The following is a 21158-nucleotide window of genomic DNA, read 5'->3' as shown; positions in this document are numbered from 1 at the left end:
GTTGAGAAGTTAGAGGGTTGATATGTTGTGGGGTTGTTAACCAATGTCATAAAACAACATGTGTACTACTGTTTCATGAGAAACTATGTGTTCTGTAAGCCGTCACCTGAAGTACAATAAAAAAAAAAAAAAATGTATGCTAAGTGAAAGAATTCAGACACAAAAATCCCATAATGCATGACTCCATTTATATGAACTATCCAGAATATCCAGAATAGGTATATCCACAGAGACAGAACATAGACTGGTGATTGCCAGGTGCTGGAGGGAAGAGGGAATAGGGAATGGGGAGCAATTGCTCAATGACAGAGATGGTGCTTGTACAACACTGTGAATCTACTAAATGCCACTGACTTGTTCACTTTAAAATGGTTAATTTTGTGTTATGTGAATTTCACCTCAATTTTTTAAAAATCCATGTTTAGTTACATAAGTATTGATTTTGGGAAAAACAACTGTGATTAAAAAATAGTTGACCACCTCTGTGTTTCAGAATGTTTTCCTAATGCCTTTTAAAATCACCTAGCTGCAATCTATAGCCTCAGGAGACATAACTTCAATGAGTGTCTTGCCTAAGTATCCCCTCTGAGAAACTGACCCCTAGGATTTGTTCTGCTGTGGTTATACACTGGATCGTGAAAATTATTAGTATAATTTACATAGCAGATAGCAGCTAATAGGTCACCAGGCCCTCCATTGTCATTGGAAACATACAAGTGATATTGTAATGTTGTTGTTAGGTGCCACTGAGTCAGTTCCAACTCAGTGACTCTATGTACAACAGAACGAAACACGGCCAGGTCCCGCGCCATCCTCACAATGGTTGTTATGCTTGAGCCCACTGTTGCAGTCACTGTGTCAATCCATCTCCTTGAAGGTCTTCCTCTTTTTCACTGGCCCTGTACTTTACCGAGCATGATGTCCTTCTCCAGGGACTGATCCCCCCTGAAAACATGTCCAAAGTACGCGAGACATAGTCTCGTCATCCTTGCTTCTAAGGAACATTCTGGTTGTACTTCCTCCAAAACAGATTTGTTCATTCTTTTGGCAGTCCATGGTCTATTCAATATTCTTCGCCAACACCACAATTCAAAGGCATCAATTCTTCTTTGGTCTTCCTTATTCATTGTCTAGCTTTCGCACGCATGCATATAAGGCAACTGAAAACACCACCGCTTGGGTTAGGCACATCATAGTCTTCAAGGTGACATCTTCGCTTTTCAACATTTTAAAGAGATTAATTAGGCAGATTTGCCCAGTGCGATGCGTCTTTTGTTTTCTTGACTGCTGCTTCCATAGGTGTTGACTGTGGATCCAAGCAAAACGAAATCCTTGACAACTCAATCTTTTCTCCATTTTTCATGATGTTACTTATTGGTTCAGCTGTGAGGATTTTTGTTTTCTTTATGTGAGGTGCAATCCATACTGAAGGCTGTGGTCTTTGATCTTCATCAGTGAGTGCTTCAAGTCCTCTTCACTTTCAGCAAGCAAGGCTGTGTCATCTGCATAATGCAGGTCGTTAATGAGTCTTCCTCCAATCCTGATGGCCCATTCTTCTTACAGTCTAGCTTCTTGGATAATCTGCTCAGCATACAGATTGAATAGGTACAGTGAAAGGACACAACCCTGACACACATCTTTCCTGACTTTAAACCACACAGTATCCTCTTGTTCTGTTCGAACGAGTGCCTCTGGATCTATGTACACGTTCCTCATGAACACAATGAAGTGTCCTGGAATTCCCATTCTTTACATCCATAATTTGTTATGATGCACACAGCTGAATGCCTTTGCATAGTCAATAAAACACAGGTAAACATCTTTCTGGTATTCTCTGCTTTCAGTCAGGATCCATCTGACATCAGCAATGATATCCCTGGTTCCATGTCCTCTTCTGAATCCAGCTTGAATTTCTGGCAGTTCCTTGTCGATATACTGCTGCAGCTGCTTTTGAATGAACTTCAGCAAAATTTTACTTAAGTATAATATTAATGATACTGTTCGATAATTTCTGCATTCAGTTGGATCACCTTTCTTGGGAATAGGCATAAATATGGATCTCTTCCAGTCGGTAGGCCAGGTAGCTGTCTTCCAAATTTCTTGGCATAGATGAGTGAGCACTTCCAGCACTGCATCCGTTTGCTGAAACATCTCAACTGGTATTCTGTCACTTCCTGGGGCCTTGTTTTTTGCCAATGCCTTCAGTGCAGCTTGGACTTCTTCCTTCATTTCCGTTGGTCCCTGATCATACGCTACCTCCTGAAATGGCTGAACATCGGCCAGTTCTTTTTGGTATAGTGACTGTGTATTCCATCTTCTTTTGATGCTTCCTGCATCGTTTAATATTTTCCCTGTAGAATCTTTCAATATTGCAACTTGAGGCTTGAATTTTTTCTTTAGTTCTTTCAGCTTGAGAAATGCCAAGCATGTTCTTCCCCTTTGGTTTTCTATCTCCAGGTCTCTGCATGTGTTATTATAATACTTTACTTTGTCTTCTTGAGCCGCCCTTTGAAATCTTATGTTCAGCTCTTTTACTTCATCATTTCTTCCGTTCGCTTTAGCTACTTGATGTTCAAGAGCAAGTTTCAGACTCTCTTCTGACATTCATTTTGGTCTTTCTTTCTTGTCTTTTTAATGACCTCTTGCTTTCTTCATGTATGATGTCCTTATGTCATTCCACAACTTGTCTGGTCTTCGGTCATTAGTGTGCAACGTGTCCAATCTATTCTTGAGATGGTCTCTAAATTCAGGTGGGATACGCTCAAGGTCATACTTTGGCTCTTGTGGACTTGCTCTAATTTTCTTCAGTTTCAACTTGAACTTGCATATGAACAACTGATGGTCTGTGGTAATGGTGTATGTATTTTAATAACATGGTCTCTGTGGGAAGTAAAGTACATAATAGTTCCTTATGTACCACAAATAATTCACAAAAGAATCCCAGGATCAGGACAGCTCAGAAAATCAAACTTTTTGCTTATGTTGCATTTAAAGAGAAAAAATACAAAACTTTGTGAATACAGAAGTGAAAGATTTCAGCACAGCCCTCCCTCAATCTTGCTTTCAACTGCCCCACATGCCCCACCATCTTATCCTATTCAAAAGCTAAGTCTGGTTCCAAACATCTTTCCTCATACATCTCAAATGCCTCTTGGCTCTCATCACAGCTCCACCCTACTGCTCCTGGCACCATGACTGTAAGCCTTAGCTGCATGCTAGAATCACCTGGGATGCTTAAAACACTACCGAAGCCCAGGCCTCACTACACCCCCACCCGCAGAAGTCCTGAATCAACTGGTCTTCGTTAGGGTCTGGACACTGGGATTTTAAAATACTCTCCAGATGATTCAAATGTATAGCCGAGACTGAGAACCACTGTCCTACCATGATTTTGACAAGGGAGAGCCACAAAAAGTAGCAAAATAAACCAAGGTGAGACAATCGAAACCAAAATGTAGTGGGATCTGAATCCCATACACCCAGACAGGTAAAAGAAATGAAGACAGCTGTGAATGAGATTCCTAAAATTGAGCATCATCAATAGTCTCTCCCTCTCCCTCACGCTCCCCTTCACCCAGTCACCAAGACCTTTCTCCTCCATCCCTTTCTATCCAATCCTCCAGCCATCATCCTAGCTCACTCCCTCTTTACTTCATGCCCATCCCAGCGTCTAAGCCCCTAACTTGTCTCCCTGCCTCCTTTCTCCCGCTCTCTCTGATCCATCCTGCATGCCGCCACAAAATTAATCTGGCTGCTACTCTCTCAAAAACTCCAATGGCCTCTTCCTGTGTACTGTGCCGAAATTCCTTAACTTGTTGGTAAAGGCCTTGCCCAATCTGTTCCCAGCCATCTTTCCAGCTCTCTCGTTCTCTCTACGTCTGAAAAAGAGCCTCCCTCAGTTCTGGTCAACCTGGATGATCTGCAATCCCAAACACTGCAATTGCAAACATAGAACCCAAGTGAGACAGAGATGGAAGCCAAGTCATTTGCCCCCAGTCACACAGCCGCGAGTAGTGGGATTTGATACCAATCTAGGTTTGGGCTGAGTCCAAAGCTCTTAAATACCGTCTTGATCTCTCTCCACAGTGTTGTTGCTAGGTGCCATCAAGTCGGTCCCAACTCATAGCGACCCTATGTACAACAGACTGAAACACTGCCCGGCCCTGCGCCATCCTCACAAGTATTATACCTAAAATTCACAAGTAAGGTATTATAACGAAACGTGCAAAGACTCTGCACAATATCCCTCTCCATATCTACCCGCAGAAATCTCATCCATTCTTCACGGCCACTTCATTCCTGAAGCTTCCCAGTTCTTGCTGTCTAAAGTAACTTTTCCCTCTTCTGAGCTTCTACAGCCCTTTGTGTACACATTTCACAAAAAAATCATTAACAACACTTATGTGATACATATCCTAAGGCTCAACACATTGTCTCATGGCCTTTTCAGTCCTTTATAGCACCAAACTCGCTGGGAAAGGACGTCATGTTTGGTAATGTGCACGGTCAGGGAAAATGAGGGAAACCTTCCATGAGATGGATTAATACGGTGGCTGCAACAATGGGCTCAAACATACCAACAATGTGAAGATGGCGCAGGACCAGGTGTTGTTTCATTCTGTTGTACATAAGGTTGGTATGAGTCGGAGCCAACTCCGTGGTAACTAACAACAATAGCACCTAACACAGTACCCCACACACTGCTGTTGTTCTTGTTAGGGGTCGTTGAGTCAATTCCAACTCATACTGTCCTACGCATAACAGAACAAAACACTGCCTGGTCCTGCACCATTCTCAAAATTGTTGCTATGTTTGAGCCCATTGTTGCAGCCACCGTCTCAATTCATCTTGTTGAGGGTCTTCTTCTTTTTCGTTGACCCTCTACTTTACCAAGCATGATGTCCTTCTCCAGGGACTGGTCCCTGCTGATAACACATCCAAAGTACACGAGACAAAGTCTCATCATTCTCCCTTCTAAGGAGCACTCTGGCTGTACTTCTTCCAAGACAGATTTGTTCGTTCTTCTGGCAGTCCGTGGTATATTCAATACTCTTTGTCAACACCGTAATTCAAAAGCATCAATTCTTCAGTCTTCCTCATTCATTGTCCAGCTTTTGCATGCATATAAGGTGACTGAAAATACCATAGCTTAGGTCAGGTCCACCTTAGTCCTCTAGGTGACATCTTTGAGTTTTCACACTTTAAAGAGGTCTTTTGCAGCAGATTTGCCCAATGCAATATGTCGTTTGATTTCTTGACTGCTGCTTCCTTGTGGGTTGACTGTGGATCCAAGTAAAATGAAATACTTGACAATTTCAACATTTTCTCCATTTATCATGAGGTTACTCATTGGTCCACTTGTGAGGATTTTTGTTCTTTATGCTGACGTGTAATCCATACTGAAGGCTGTAGTCTTTGATCTTCATCAGGAAGTGCTTCAAGTCCTCTTCACTTTCAGCAAGCAAGGTTGTGTCATCTGCATATCATATAGGTTGTTAATGAGTCTTCCTCCAATCCTGATGCCCGGTTCTTCTTCATATAGTCCAGCTTCTTGGATTATCTGCTCAGCAAACAGGTTGAATAGGTAGGGTGAACGGGCACAACCCTGACACACACCATGCACTATCTTCTTGTTCTATTTGAACAACCGCCTCTTGGTCTGTGTACAGGTTCCGCATGAGCACAATCAAGTGTTCCAGAATTCCTTTTCTTTGCAATGTTATCCATAATTTGTTATGATCCACACAATCAAATGCCTTTGCATAGTCAGTAAAACACAGGTAAACATCTTCCTGGTATTCTCTGCTTTCAGCCAAGATCCATCTGATATTAGCAATGCTATCCCGCATCCCATGTCCTCTTCTGAATCCAGTTTGAATTTCTGGCAGTTCCCTGTGGATGTATTGATGTAACCGTTTTTGAATGCTCTTCAGCAAAATTTTATTTGTGTATGATGTTAATGAGATTGTTGGATACTTTCTACATTCTGTTGGACTATCTTTCTTTGGAATGGGCACAAATATGGATCTCTTACAGTCAGTTGGCCAGTTAGTTGTGTTCCAAATTTCTTAGCATAGACGATTGAGTGCTTCCAGTGTTGCATCCATTTGTTGAAACATCTAAATTGGTATTCCATCAATTCCTGGAGTCTTGTTTTTTTGCCAATGCCTTCAGTGCAGCTTGGACTTCTTCCTTCAATACCAATGGTTCTTGATCATATGCTGCCTCCCGAAATGGCTGAACGCTGACCAATTCTTTTTGGTGCGGTGACTTTGTGTATTCTTTCCATCATTGGTCTCTGCTGGCACTCAACAAGGATTCAGTGAAGAATGAGTTATTCTGGGAAGCCTCTGTGTACTCACATAACCCCAGCCACAATAGGAAATTCTTATTAATTTCAAGCACAGAGATATTCCTTCCCTGCCATGAGTATCCTGTCATTTTCCTCTTCTTCTGTAGCAATACTTTCTTGTTCTGTCATGAGAGCTCTGCCATCTGAGTATAAGACATCTGGGAAGGGCCTGGTATCTGGTAATCACTGTAAACTTTCAGGAAGATGCAAACTGATAAACAGGAGTCATGAAATGAACAAGGGTGGTTTTATTCTTTGGAACCTGGAATGGGAACCAGAAACCCCAGTGCAGGTCACATTCTCCTTTCAGGCCCTGCCCTTTGTCTCTGCTTTATGTTGAAAGGAACGAGGGTGGGGCAGCGAGGTGGTATAAGCAAAAGCCAGAAGTGGAAACGCCAACAGCTGGTCAGACAGCTCCTCTTTCTCAAGAGACAAACAGCATTCTAGGAAAGAAAACTACTCCCTAGCTTACAAGAAATGATCCAACACAAAGCAGAAAAGAGAAACCAGGCCCAAACAGGAGCCCCTGTGTCATCTTCTGCATCTTAGTCAGAGTCGTAACCCTTGTTGTTTTCTCTACCTGTTTCAGAGGGCACTCAGCCTGCCATGCCCAGTGTGCTCAGAAAAGGGTACAGATACAAGATGAAAATCGCCCATTAATCCAGCATATGACTACATCCCCGGGGATTAAGTGAGATGCGACAGTCAGCTTAAAACAAACGGCAGAAGGGACACTTCCATTCATTGCCCACCTCCCCATTCACCCTCATCCTTGTTGCTCCCCATGGAAGGAGAATTTGCTAAACTGAACTGCAAGGTGCCAAGGAGGGGGATCAAATTCAACTCCCTACAGCAGGGAGGTGAAGCAGGAGTGATGACTGGGGGCTCTTCTCGCTATCACTGTCCCCCTTCCCACCCTACAACAAATACCTTTTGTTCAGAATGAATTGTTAACTTAAAGTATTATACAAAACTGGAAATCCACAATACTTCTTGAGAACCCACTATGTCCAGGCACTGTGCTAGGGCTGGGAATCAAGAATTAAAAATAAAGCATCGGCCCCTACTCTTAAAAAGTTCATAGTCTCATGGGAGAGGCAGAAATAGTTTCCATATTTTTTGGTGTTATCAAAGGAGTAAGCTCAGAGTTCCGTGGAAATAAAGAGGAGAGTCTGTGAGAGCAGAACTGGGTTCAGGTAAGGTCTCCTCAAAGAGATGAGGTCAGAGCTGAAGGCTGACAAACGTGTAGGAGTTAACCAAGCAATTTCGACTCATCGCGACCCCATGTGAGTCAGAGTAGAACTGTGCTCCATAGGCTTTTCAATGGCTGCTTTTGCGGAAGTAGATCAGCAGGCCTTCCTTCTGAAGCATGTCTGGGTGTAAGGGAACCTCCAACCTTTCAGTTAGCAGCTGAGTGCGTTAATCAAACCGCCTGGGACTCTGTTCTGACAGAGACAACAACGTGAGCAAAGCAGCTCTCCCTCCCAGAAAGGAAGGTCCCAAATCCTCACGTCGGCATCATGCCTGCCAGTTGGGCGACCGGCAGGGAGAGTGAGAGAATTAGTGAAATGAAATGAAGTACTAGACTTTGAAGAAATGAATTAAAACTAAATTTATAATTTTCTCTGAAGAAGGTTAAAACAAACTATGAACTTCCTCAATCCCCAGAGGTGAGATCCAACGCCGGGTGGCCTTTCAATCACAAAGCAGATGTTTACATCTAAATCAGACGAGGCAAATGGAAAGCAAGCGACATACCGCATACATGGCCCTTGTGTAGATTCTTAACCACATGGTAGTTGTCATGGATTGAATTACATCCCCCCAAAAATATGTGTATTGATTTGGCGGGGCCATGATTCCCAGTACTGTGTGGTTGTTCTCCATTTTGTGACTGTAATTTTATGTTAAAGAGGATTAGGGTGGGATTGTAACACCCTTACTAAAGTCACATCCCTGAGTCAATGTAAAGGGAGTTTCCCTGGGATGTGGCCTGCACCACCTTTTATCTTACAAGAGATGAAAGGGAAGCAAGCAGAGAGTGGGGGACCTCATACCACTAAGAAAGCAGTGCCGGGAAGACAGCGCATCCTTTGGACCCAGGGTGCCTGCGTGGAGAAGCTCCTGGTCCGGGGGAACACTGACGAGAAGGCCGACAGAGAGAGAAAGCCTTCCCCTGGAGCTGACGCCCTGAATTTGGACTTTTAGCCTACTTTACTGTGAGGAAATAAACTTCCCTTTGTTAAAGGCATCCACCTGTGGTATTTCTGTTACAGCAGCACTGATGACTAGGACGGCAGTTACGTAAAGGATGATATTATAAACAATACAGACCTTGGAGGCTGGGACTTTCCCTAAGAATCAGGACTTGGACTGGATGGCCACAGCTGTCTGCGTCTTTGGTTCTCGTGGTTTGGTGCTCTCAAGTCAATTATCGACTCATAGCAACCCCATGTGACAGAGCAGTGCCCCATTGGGTTTTCTTGGCTGTAACCTTTATGGAAGAAGATCACCAGGTCTTTCTCCCACAGAGTCGCTAGGTGGGTTAGAACCTCCAACCTTTCAGTTAGCAGCTGAGAACTTAACCTCTTTGTTAGGACCCAGAAATGGTCGTGACCACTGTGAACTCTGCAGCACACTCCACCTTGGAGCTGTGGTTGTTTACGGACGGAAGTGGCAGAAAGATGTGGCAGAGACCTAGTGTAGAGAGGGTGGAAGTCACACGCTCAGCTATTCGCATGGTTCTCAGACCTGGCCTGCAGTTCCTTGCTCTTTGCCTTACTTACCCCCTCTAATGATGAGAAAGAGAAAATGCCCCTGATTTTCTTATTTAAGGAGCTAAACTAAACAACTCCTTATACAGACTGAGTCCTTGACAGACAGCCCTGTGTCCCATACTGCATGACCCAGAAAACCAGAATAACCTTAATCTAGAGAAGCGGACCTGAAGGAACAAAGGCACCATCACTGTTCAATTTCTCATTCACTCAATAATTTTTTTTAAGTATTTCCTGAGCACACAACAAGACAGTGGTGGTTCAGTGGTAGGATTCTCTCCTTCCACGAGGCAGATCCGGGTTCGATTCCCGGCCAATGCACCTCAGCACAGCCACCACCTCTCTATCAGTAGAGGCTTGTGTGTTGCTGTGATGTTGAACGCGTTTCCTTGGAGCTTCCAGACTAAGACGGACAGGGAAGAAAGGCCTGGTGATCTAGTTCTGAAAATCTTACCCACAGAGCAGGACAGTCTGATCCACCATCGGTCTTGGGCGCAGCACCAGGCAGCATTTCGTTCTGCTGCGCGTGAGCCAACTCGATGGCAGCTCACGACAATGTGCACCACAGTCAAAACCGACACGTGTCTGTCGCTGTTTCCCAGTCTCTTTCCACGTGCCTTGTTCAGCACTTGTGAATAAGAGAAAGCGGTCAAGTTACAAACCAGCATGAGGTGTGCTCATGGAAGATTTATCCCAACCCTCCAGCTCTGCCACACGGGAAATGCGGAATAAAGCCAGTGAAAGCTGTGGGCTGAAGCCAGCCTCCAGGAAGGCGGTTGGACACTGTTCAGCTCACCTGGGGACACTAGTCAGGTAGGTCATGACATTCAGGAAGTCCTCATCTGAGATGTGTTTGAACCCCGCAAACTCTGGAAAAGTGATGATGGGGGCACCATCTTTCCCTTGGCCTCCTGCAACAAAAATAGGGGGTTGAGATGTTAGCAAATGTTCTCATGTCACGTCCCTGCAGGTAAGGGACCCGGACTAACATCAGTCAGGAGACGTAATGTGGGCCTCACCCTTTGCTCTCTGTTATCTCAGACTAGATGTTGACACTCAGCTGCCTTGAATAAGTCTCTGTGCTCCTTCATGCTTGCTTAGGGGCCTTGTGAGAACTCACTTCTTGAATCTTTTGAAGATAGTTACTATAAAAAAAAGAAAGTAATACTGACTAAATTACTTCAGCGCAGCTGAAGAGCAAACACTGCCACCATCCGTACAGAACGCTGCTCTTTGTGTCTGCAGTCAGTAAGTATCCGCGGTCATGCAGCACACTGGTCAAGACAGTGGTCTCTAAAATCAGACTGGCTCTTTCAGATCCTGCTTTGCCAGTTAACTGTCACGTGGTTTTGGGCAAGAGACTTAACCTCTCTAAGTCGGAGTGTTGGTATAGACATAGATGACAGATGGGTAGACAGACATACATTGATGGACAGATACAGAGAGGGAGACAGAAGTAAAGACTTGTGCCTACCTCGAAAGGTATTGGGAGGATTAAGCGAGAAAACATGAAAAACCCCTTAGCGAGTGTCTATCATACAGCAGAGGAGCTCTGGCGGCGCAGCAGTGGTTAAAGCACTTGGCTGCTAATCAAAAGGTCAGCAGTTGGAACCCACCAGCCGCTCCGCAGGAGAAAGATGTGGAGTCTGCTTCCGTAAAGACTGCAGCCTTGGAAACCCTAAGGGGCAGTTCCACTCTCCCATAGGGTTGTTGTGAGTCAGAATCGACTCGACAGCAACGGGAACGGGTGAGGATAAAAATATAAAAATTAATATTTAACTCATCAGAGCAGAGGCCACCCAAATTAAAGGCTACATTTCCCAGTCTCCTTGCAGCTAAATGTAGCACATGACTAAGTTCTAGCCCCAGAGTTCCCGAGCTGTGTGCCCTGTACTCAGGGCCCCACAGTGGACCCAAAGGGGCACCATGGGATGTTTTAAATTCTAGAGGAAAACACTTGACCCCTGTCACGCACCACACGACTAGCTTGGACAGCTCACAAGTTCAACATTCAACTGCACTGGATTCTGATGGCATCACATCTTTGCAAAGCTGGGGTTCCGGTGGTCTGAAAATCAACGTGGAATGGGAGATGAGTGTCTGATTCCAAGGTTTGAGATAACCTATCGCTGTCGAGTCCATTCCGACTCATAGCAACCTCACAGGACAGAGTTGAACTGCCCCATAGAGTTTCCAAGGAGCAGCAAGTGGATCTGAACTGCCAACCATTTGATTAGCAGACGGAAGTGTGGTTACTTAAGAATGAAACTAGAATGTCGCTTTTCTCTTTCAATTTATGTGTAATATTTTTTCAAATGGCTACTAAGTTGTTAGGACATAAATACTTATTAAGTTGTTTTAAATGTTAGGTATTTCTTTTGGCCAAAGGTGGGGGAAGAGATGTGACAAAATAACTAAGACTCCAAGGCAGCAAGAACTGAGAAAGTCTGGGAACCTCTGCCCTAGCCACCAGACTGTGAGCGGAAGTGCTGTGTGCTCTTATCTAAGATCATGCTCTTAGGGGGACACTACCTTAAAGAGGAATACTGGCTCCCAAGTCAAGGCCAGTTCAAGTGACTGCACGTATTTAATACAGCTAACGAAAGACGCACAGGTTTGGGTGTGGTGTGGCATCTGATGAACGAGGAAAGCACAGAGTTGGGAGAATCAGAGAAGCAAAAGCAGACAGCAGACCCCCAATGTTATCCCAAGGAGAAAGGATCCTGACCGAACACCAAGAGAATCCCACCCATGTGGCCAGTCTCCCTGATGACACCACTGTTAGGATCATCCAGCCGCCTCTCCATCAGTGCTGAGTCCACGCCCAATGACTACCTTCTGATTACAATCTGACTTTGCACAGAATTTGTTTCCAACGAGAGAACATGCTCATAAGCAAACATTAGTCTGTGTAATCATGCAAAGAGTGAGCTGGCATTGTGCTTGTTCTACAGGAGTGTCCTGTGAGTGTTGTTCACGTGGGTCAGGCTCTCAGAGACCAATCACTATGGAATGAAACCATGTGAGATTTTTCTCGATGGCCAGTCAACCTTCTCCAGGAAATGCTCCTTTATAAATACCCTGTGCTTAAATTAAATTTCAGAAGATACCTATAGATTAAATGTTTGTCAGTTTTTGACCAGGAGATTGAGTTACCTTCATTATGGCGACTGAAAACAATTCAGATCCGGATACTTTCAGCTTTCACCCAATATTCTTCCTCTTGGCAGTTTCACAACTATAGTTTCAGAACCAAAAAACCAAACCCGTTGCGATCGAGTCAATTCTGACTCATAGCGACCCTATAGGACAGAGTAGAACTGCCCCATACGGTTTCCAAGGAGCACCTGGTGGATTTGAACTGCTGACGTTTTGGTTAGCAGCAGCAACTCTTAACCACTACACCACCAGGGTTCCATAGTTTCAGAGAAACGTGAACTAAGAGGATTCCTCTCTCTGCTGTTGTTAGGTGCCGTCGAGTCAGTTCCGACTCTCATAGTGACCCTACAGGAGACAGCAGAACTGCCCAGACAGCAGAACTGCCAAGAGGGTTCCCAAGCAGTGGCTGGTGGATCTGAACTGCCGACCTTTTGGTGAGCAGCCAAGCTCTTAACCGCTGTGCCATCAGGGCACCTCTCTTGTAAGGCTAAATTGAGATGTAGTACAACACTGTACTTATTGTACAATGACCAACATTTGCAGAGGGATTGGCTAACATTTCAAGAAGAACCAAAACATCCTTAAATATTCATTTGAATGTGATCCTACCATTTAATGATTTTACCTTTTATCACTATAAATTAAAGCTATTCACACCTAAATGGTGACGTTTTCTTGTATCTTGGTTAATACCATACTAAACAACAGAGTGGCCTGAGGTTAACTGTGGACATCAGCCTGCTGCCAAATATTAGTCAAAAAGGGCAGAAGCACCAAGGAAACAAAGCTGAGCCAACATGCTGTCATGGCAACCCACAACAGGGTGTGCAGTGCCACCTAGTGAGAAAATGTGGTAATGCAAGAGTAGGAAGAAAGATTGTTCCAAAGAAGCCCTATTCAAGGGAGATACAGAAAGTCAAAGTATCTGAAATTATATAAAATTATAACTTAAATAAATTAAACCTCATTCCCCCCAGTATAATTTTTAGCTTTTCATTATAGGGAACTAGTCTTATTGAAGAGAGTGGAGAAAATGTTATTACCTTAACAGCTAGACACAAAATGTCTCTCAGGAAGGGGACTAGTTCTACTGCAGGAAACACTGGTAATCGCTTGGGATATAAGGTGACCTTCCGAAGGGCCTGAGCGTTAGCTGGCACGAAGGCTTCCACCATATACAGGAGAAGTGGGAACACTGGAAAATCCGACAGGAAGATGGTGAAGACCAACACCGGGGGAAGGCGTGATCTACTACCAACTACACTGGGAAGACGGTGTGAGGACTGCAGGTGACACATGGGAAGTACTTGTTATAGATTGAATTGTGCCCTCCCAAGAAATGTTATCAGCTTGGCTAGGCCATGATTCCCGCTAGTGTGTGATTGTCCACCATTCTGTCATCCGATGTGATTTTCCTACGTGTTGTAAATCTTACCTCTATGATGTTAATGCTGGAAACCCTGGTGGCGAAGTGGTTAAGAGCTAGGCTGCTAACCAAAAGGTTGGCAGTTTGAATCCACCAGGCGCTTGAAAACCACTTAGAGCAGTTCTACTCTGTCCTATAGGGTAGCTATGAGTCAGAATCGACTGGATGGCAATGGGTTTTTTTATGATGTTAATGAGGTGGGATTAGTGGCAGTTATGTTAATGAGGCAGGACTCCATCTACAAGATTAGATTTTGCCTAAAGCCAATTTCTTTCGGAATATAAAAGAGAAAAGTGAACAGAGAGACAGGGGGACCTCATACCAACAAGAAACAAGAGCCAGGAGAATAGCACATTCTTTGGACCTGGGGTCCCTGTGCTGAGAAGTTCCTAGTCCCAGGGAATACTGATGACAATGACCTTCCCCCAGAGCTGACAGAGAGAGAGAAAGCCTTCCCCTGGAGCTGGCATCCTGAACTTGGACTTCTAGCCTTCTAGACTGTGAAAGAATAAATTTCTCTTTGTTAAAGCCATCCACATGTGGTATTTCTGTTACAGCAGTAGATAACTAAGACAGTACTTAACATATAGTAAGTGCTCAACAGACTACAATTACTAGCATTACCACTATCCTCCAGGGCCCATCCCAAATTTCTGAAGCTTAACTACAACCCCAGAAGGAAGACCAGTGACTCTTCAGCAGTTGTAGACAACTCATTTTAACTTTGGATTCAGTACCTTTAAATAGTAAAGGCAGTCTTCTGGGATACTGGAAATGTTCTCTATCTAGATCTGGGTGGTGGTTACAAGGGTATAGACATATGTAAAAATTCATCGAACTACGCACACTTAGGACTATAGGCTTTACTGTATGCATGTTATACCCTAAAAAGTCTCCAGAGAAAGCCAAAGGCCCTGTTGTTATTAGGTGCCATCAAGTCGGTTCCAACTCATAGCAATCCTATGTACCACGGAATGAAACACTGCCCGGTCCTGCGCCATGCTCACAATCATTGTTATGCTGGAGCCCATTGTTGCAGCCACGTGTCAATCCATCTCCTTGAGAGTCTTCCACTTTTTCGCTGACCCTGTACTTTACCAAGCTTGATGTCCTTCTCCAGGGACTGATCCCTCCTGACAACAGATCCAAAGTATGTAAGGCATAGTCTCACCATCCTTCCTTCTAAGGAGTATTCTGGTTGTACTTCTAAAGGCCCTAGTTCATCTCAATCACTCTCATTAGACCATGGATTGCTGCTCTGGAGCCCAATCAACTTTAGATGAGGTAGAATGAGGCAGTAGAAAGAGTATTTGCTTTGAAATCGTTGAAATCTGGGTTCCAATCAGCACTGAGCAAGCCTGTGACCCTGGGTGCTTTGCCTGCCTGGTGATGAGCTTCCTCACTGTGTCTGTCTCCTCTGCCTCAACGATGGCTCCCTCCTCTTCCTTCCAGTTCTTTCTCCCTTTCTCCACATCCACAGGTGGCTCTGTGCCAGGAGTTGTCAGTGGTCATGGTACCATTCCAAGAGGCACTTTGGAAATCCCAGGGCCTGGGACGCTAAATGATGTGCAAAAGCACCAGACAGTCGTGAGTAACAAAGAACTGTCCCACATCCTAGGTGACATCTGAATGTCTCACCAGAGACTCAGTGTACGTGAAACATCCATTTATAATGATTGAGCCTACACTCTAACTCTGTGTTCCATAAAATCACAAGGTTTTTTTTTTTAAACAGTTTTAACATATAATGAATTTTCTAGGAATGCAAGCTACCCTATAAATCAAAGGAAGATAATAATACTTTACTTTGTTCAGAACTTTACCAACAATTGTTTACTATTTCAGAAAATCATGGCAGTAAGGCCACTCAGGGTGTCTGATCATCCTACCATACCCTTGTATCAGGCAGCATTTGCAACTTCACCTGACTACTTCATTATTTCTTATAGTGTACCTAGAAATACATATTGAAATTCTTATTATTAGCATGCATGCTCTTAGCATACAGATCATTTTACTATAAATTATTTCCATTTTATTTCACCTTTACATTACAGCTGGGATTTTATTTTTTATTTTTTTAAGTTTATGCATAGGTAAGGGCGGCTGTTCACCAAGGAAATTTTCTCTTGGTCCTGGGCACGCAACTAAACTACATCTCTCAGCTTCCCTTGCTCGTAAGTGTATCTATACGACAAAGCCAAGTTCACATCAATAGAACCTGAGGTGTGCCATCCCTGAGCCAAGGCTCTGAAGAAGCAGCACGCTTCTCCTATGTTCTTTTTCTCTGTTGGCTTTCTACATGCAGATAATAAGTCTACAAAATAGAGAATAAAAGACAGAGATGACAGATAGACAGACACCATCAAGTTGGCTCAGATTCATGGCGACCTTATGTTCAACAGAACAAAATGCTGCCCGGTCCTGTGTCATCTTCATAATCATCAGCACGTTTGAGTCCATCGCTGGGGCTGTTGTGCCAATCCACCTCACTGAGGGTCTCCCTCGCCCTCGCTGGCCCTCTGCTTCACCAAACGTGATGTCCTCCTCCAGTTATTGACGCCTTCCTCATGACATATCCTAAGCAAGCGAGTTAGACAGTGTTCTGTAGTGGGCCTAAAGTGTTCACTGGATCATTTTTGGGAGCAGATCACCAAGCCCTTCTTCCTAGTCTGTCTTAGTCTGTCAGCTCTGCTGAAACTTTCCACCGTGGGTGATCCTGCTGGTTATCTGAAATACTGGTGGCATAGCTTCCAGCATCATAGCAACATGCAAGCCACCATAGTATGACAAACTGACTGATGGATGGTGGATAATAAGCGTCACAAAATAAAAGGAACCTTTGTTCCTGAATCTCTACATGTAGAAAAGTCATCTGCCCACTAACCACACATGCATGGACTATACATGAGGCAGACAGACACTCAGACACAATGATTCCAAGTGGGGACAGAATAACTATCACAATAAATATAAATGGACAATTCCTCAGAATTAAAGGAAAAGGGTTATGGCAGATGATAGTAAATGGCTAATTCATTACCAAACCCCTTCTCCCTGACCACCTTCTACTATGGGGTTAGAAAAGGTAAATGCTTGCTTTCTCAGACTTCCTTGCAGCTAGGAGTGGCTATATGACATACGACATAGTTCTGGGATGAGACATATGCAGAAATTTGCCAAGGGCTTCTGGGAAAGTTTTTGCTCTCCTGGCAAAAGGAATTGAAGAAGTTGGCATTGCTCCTTCTACTTCTTCCTGCTTTGGACACAGATTGGATGTCTGCAGCTGCAGCAGCCATCTTGGGACCAAGACGTAATAAACGAGAGGGAAACATCAAGAGAATCACAGAAATATCAGCTCTGATGTTGCTGAGCCACGAATCTAATACTGGATCCAAACTGATCCAAGTTCTACCTCTAAACTTCTTGTTATGTGGTGTAAAAAACAAACAAGCTCTATAAGCTGAATTTTCTTGTAGCCAGAAGTATGACTTTTGAGGTGGTTGAATAACCTAGGTTAAGGGCAACTTCTGCATGTGAACATAAAACAAGCTCTTAGCTTCTTGGCAGCCAAGATAAAAGAGCAAAAAGGATTAATACGGCTCTCATCATTCAATAAAAAGAAGCTGTAATGGTAATCTATTTTTGTCTGCCCGTTATCCCTTTTTCCTTTTGGTAACAGCACCTCAGTTCCTCTTTGAGAAAGTTACTCTCTCCATTTAGCTTGTACTTTTGTTGGGATTATCAGTCTAGCTACCGTGTCTTCTTCTGGAAGAGGTTGTGGGAACATGGGTAGAGTCATGTGACCAACCAGGCCAGCCAGTCTCTTTCCTGGGACAAGGGCAAAAATGGCTGGAGTTGATTTCCACCATTGACAGGGCCCTGAAGTAACACCTTACCCCTGCCCTCTATTCATTCATGCCAACAAGATCCTTACAGCTACTGTTTCCATCCTTCTCAAGGTTTGATGGTTCACCTTGTCCTTCGATTTTTTAAGTTGTCCAGTATCACTCCAGGAAATGCCTTTTTTTGGTCTAAGTTGGTCAGCGTCAGTTTCTGTTGTTCTGTCTAAACAAAGGTAAGTCTTTCTTTGGTAAGCAGTCCTGTGATCTCAAGGTTGTGCTTGTCAGATGTTCCCTAACACTCCTGTCCACCAACATCAGAAATTCCCCAATTCCTGAGCTGACCACCACAACAAGGGGCAGCCACCGCTGCCAACATCTTACTTCTGTTTGGAAAGAGTGTGACGAGGACACCGGAGCTCCCACTGCGAGGCTTGGCACAGGCTCTCCCACTACAAGCAGACCCCATCCCTCCTCCCCTGGCTCCCTGCTCCCCCAAAGGACTACGTTACTGCAGCTGCCCAGGAGGGAGAAAACAGCCTCCATGTCCGAGGTCATCGGCAGAATCATGGCATTTAGAGGTGACCAACCACAGGTTACTTCACAGCCTGAGACCAGTCCAGGGTGGCCCTTTCCAGCCTTGGAAGCCAAGTATTTCCTTAGCAAAGTGAAATCTGTTTTGATCACCTATTTTTCTAATTTGTCACCTAACCAAAAACCAAAACCACACCTATTGCTGTCAAGTGAATTCCAACTCATAGCGACCCTACAGAATAGAGTAGACCTGCCCCACAGGGTTTCCAATGAGCGGCTGGTGGGTTCAAACTGCCGACCTTTTGGTTAGCAGCTGAGCTCTTTAACCACTGCGCCACCAGGGCTCCACTGCCTAACCAGGTACCTCCATTTCAGAAATGAAATAGATACATTGTGTCTTTCTAATTTGTATCAGAATATCATTTTTGCTGGACTGAGGTAGTTAAACTAGGTAAAAGCCAGTTGCTAATAAGTTACAAAATGCCATTCCTTTCCTGGTTGTAGCATCTCCTAGGAGAAGGAAAAAGCATTTCCAAATACCTAAGCAGCAATGCCCTCAGCTCTGGAATTACATGCAGGCTGCAAGCCAATGCAGAATCAGACAGGAATCTCTCCTTAACGTCCTCATTACGTGATTTTCCTGGCACCTCCTCCAACAGCGCCTCTTTCACTTCCAGGTGACCCAAGCGCCTTCTCTTCCTCTGAATCTGGCAGCGACCTCAATACCAACAAAATCGGCAACCAAAATGCTCCCAGCTCTCACATCAGCAGCAGCCGCTATCACGCTGACGTCCAGGCCCGATGCTCAGCACTCTGCATGCATTATTTAACCCACATCCCAACTCTCTCTGAAATCACGACAATTTCTGTTTCACATCCACAACTACACAGGGACCCACAGCAGCCTGGCTGCTGACATCTGCTGCCTCTGCCAGGTAAACAAGGAGAGTTAAGGACGAGAAATAGGCCTGCTGGTGCCAAGGTGGTGACTCAGGGAAATCCAGGGCTGCTGGTATTCTTCCTGACTCCAGTGCTCGCTCTCTCAGCTGACCCATGCTGCTCTCTCGGAAAGGCAGGCAAAAGCAACAAGATCACAAAAGACATCTGGAAATGAAAGGGTTCTATCTTAGCCGTGGTCAAAGAGCCTTTCCTAAAGCAGAAGTCTCCCCCTGCTCCAGTGGGGGCTTTCACAGCTCTAACTTCTAGATTGTTGTTGTTAGGAGCCGTGGAGCTGGTTCCGACTCATAGCAACCCTGCAGGATAGAGTAGAACTGCCCATGGGGTTTCCAAGGAGAGGATGTTGAATTTGAACTGATGACCTTTTGGTTAGCAGCCGAGCTCTTAACCACTGCACCACCAGGGCTCCAACTTCTAGATTAAAGAGTCACAACTGTCTCTATTCCTGGCTCAACTGCAGCATCACACACCATATTCACCGTGAACTTGGTTGCAGCTCCTGAAAAAAACTGTACACTGAAAACTGTGCTTTGTGATATAAACCTAAAATAAACACTTTGATGGGAATATAAAATACATTAGAAAGAAAGAAAGAAGGGAACCAGCATTTACTGGGCAACTGCAATTCTCAGCCTTTTGCATGCACGTGTCATTTAAACCTCTTCACCATGACTCCTTTATACAAATGAGGAAACCGAGGCTCAGGACACAAACTGCCCCAGGTGATATGGCTTATAAGTGGCAGAATCTGAATCCATATCTAGGGCTGTCTGGTAGCAGTTTATGTTTTTCCTCTACCACCTCTAAGAAATGAGGACAGAAAGGAATGCTTCAATAATATGGAAAGAGATAATGTGGATCGTTAAATGTGTAAGTTAACCAGAAACGGCACTCCTTCCCCCAGATGAGTCATTGTATAATTACATGTGCCAGAATCCTACGGCAGCATTAGCGTTTAGGTCTAAGGCTACAGGACCTCATCCCACCTCATCATCTGCTCCAGTGGCAGGGCCACACGGCAGTTGTCAGGAACCCAGAGGTCAGTCCCCAAGACTGGGGTGCCTAAACGTGGCACGCGGGAGCAGGGAGTCCACTGGCCTCACAGAACAGATGATGCTATGTTCCAGTCTCTGTTCTAAGCATTAGCAGTACAGGCAGAAATAAGAAAAATGAGACCCTGTACTGAACGGAGCTTTCAGTGACCATACAAGCAGCGAACAACACGGATAAAAGACTAGGGAATTCTCCCAGAATGTTCTGGATTGTGTAAGGTGCCCCCAGCCAGGACACAGCCCTGAGATAGGGAGAGACATTCCAGTAAGAACTGAGATTACATTTCCTCCAGCTCAGTGAGATGAAGAGTTTGGAGCAGATTAAATATGATTTAGAGAAAATAAATGTGACTTTTTTTTTTTAAACATTTTACTGTGTTTAGGTGAAAGTTTACATAGCAAATTAGTTTTCCAATCAATAATTCATACACAAATTGTTCCGTGACATTGGTTGCAATCCCTGCAATGTGTCAGCACTCTCCCCATTTCCCCCCAGGGTTCCCCGTTAGCATTCCTCCAGTTCCCCTGTCCCTCCCTGCCTTCTCGTCCTAGTTTTGGGCAAATGTTGCCCTTTCGGTCTGGTATCGTTGATTGTTCTAAGGAACACATTCTTCACGGTGTTATTCTTTATTTCCTTATTTGTCTATTATTTGGCTGAAAGGTGGCCTCCGGGAGTGTCTTCAGTTGCAGGTTAGAAGGTTGTCTGAGGGCAATAGTCTCAGGGGTCCCTCCAGTCCCTTTCAGACCAGTAAGTCTGGTTTGTTTTTCTAAGTTTGAATTTTGTTCTACATGTTTTGCCCATTCTAACTGGGAACTTCTATCGCGGTCCTGGTCAGAGCGGTGGGTAGTGGTAGCCGCGTACCACCTAGTTCTTCTGGTCTCAGGTTAGGGAAGGCTGTGGTTCATGCGGGCCACCGGTCCTTCGGATTAATTGAGTCCTAGAAATATGACTTTTTTACATCCTGTGTTATGGAGTAAAATTTACACCAACTGCATATTCTTTCTATGATGTAACCAAGTTGGCTTGTTTTGTTTTTTTTGAACAGATATAAAAGCTGA

At 44.4% G+C, this 21158-nt stretch overlaps 1 protein-coding gene across 1 annotated transcript in view; it reads right to left on the bottom strand.

Annotated features, from left to right (window-relative positions):
* The window catches only part of MCF2L2 (MCF.2 cell line derived transforming sequence-like 2), a 235619-nt gene that overhangs the window by 186323 nt on the left and 28138 nt on the right, over positions 1–21158 (bottom strand). Inside the window, 1 exon segment of the mRNA XM_004382342.1 lies at positions 9926–10040. Coding sequence (XP_004382399.1) covers positions 9926–10040 — 115 coding nt within the window.

Source organism: Trichechus manatus, unplaced genomic scaffold (genome assembly GCF_000243295.1).
Source record: "Trichechus manatus latirostris isolate Lorelei unplaced genomic scaffold, TriManLat1.0 scaffold00092, whole genome shotgun sequence".
Lineage (NCBI taxonomy): Eukaryota > Metazoa > Chordata > Mammalia > Sirenia > Trichechidae > Trichechus > Trichechus manatus.
The sequence above is the reverse complement of the archived record's forward strand: the minus strand, read 5'-3'. Positions and strand labels throughout refer to the sequence as shown.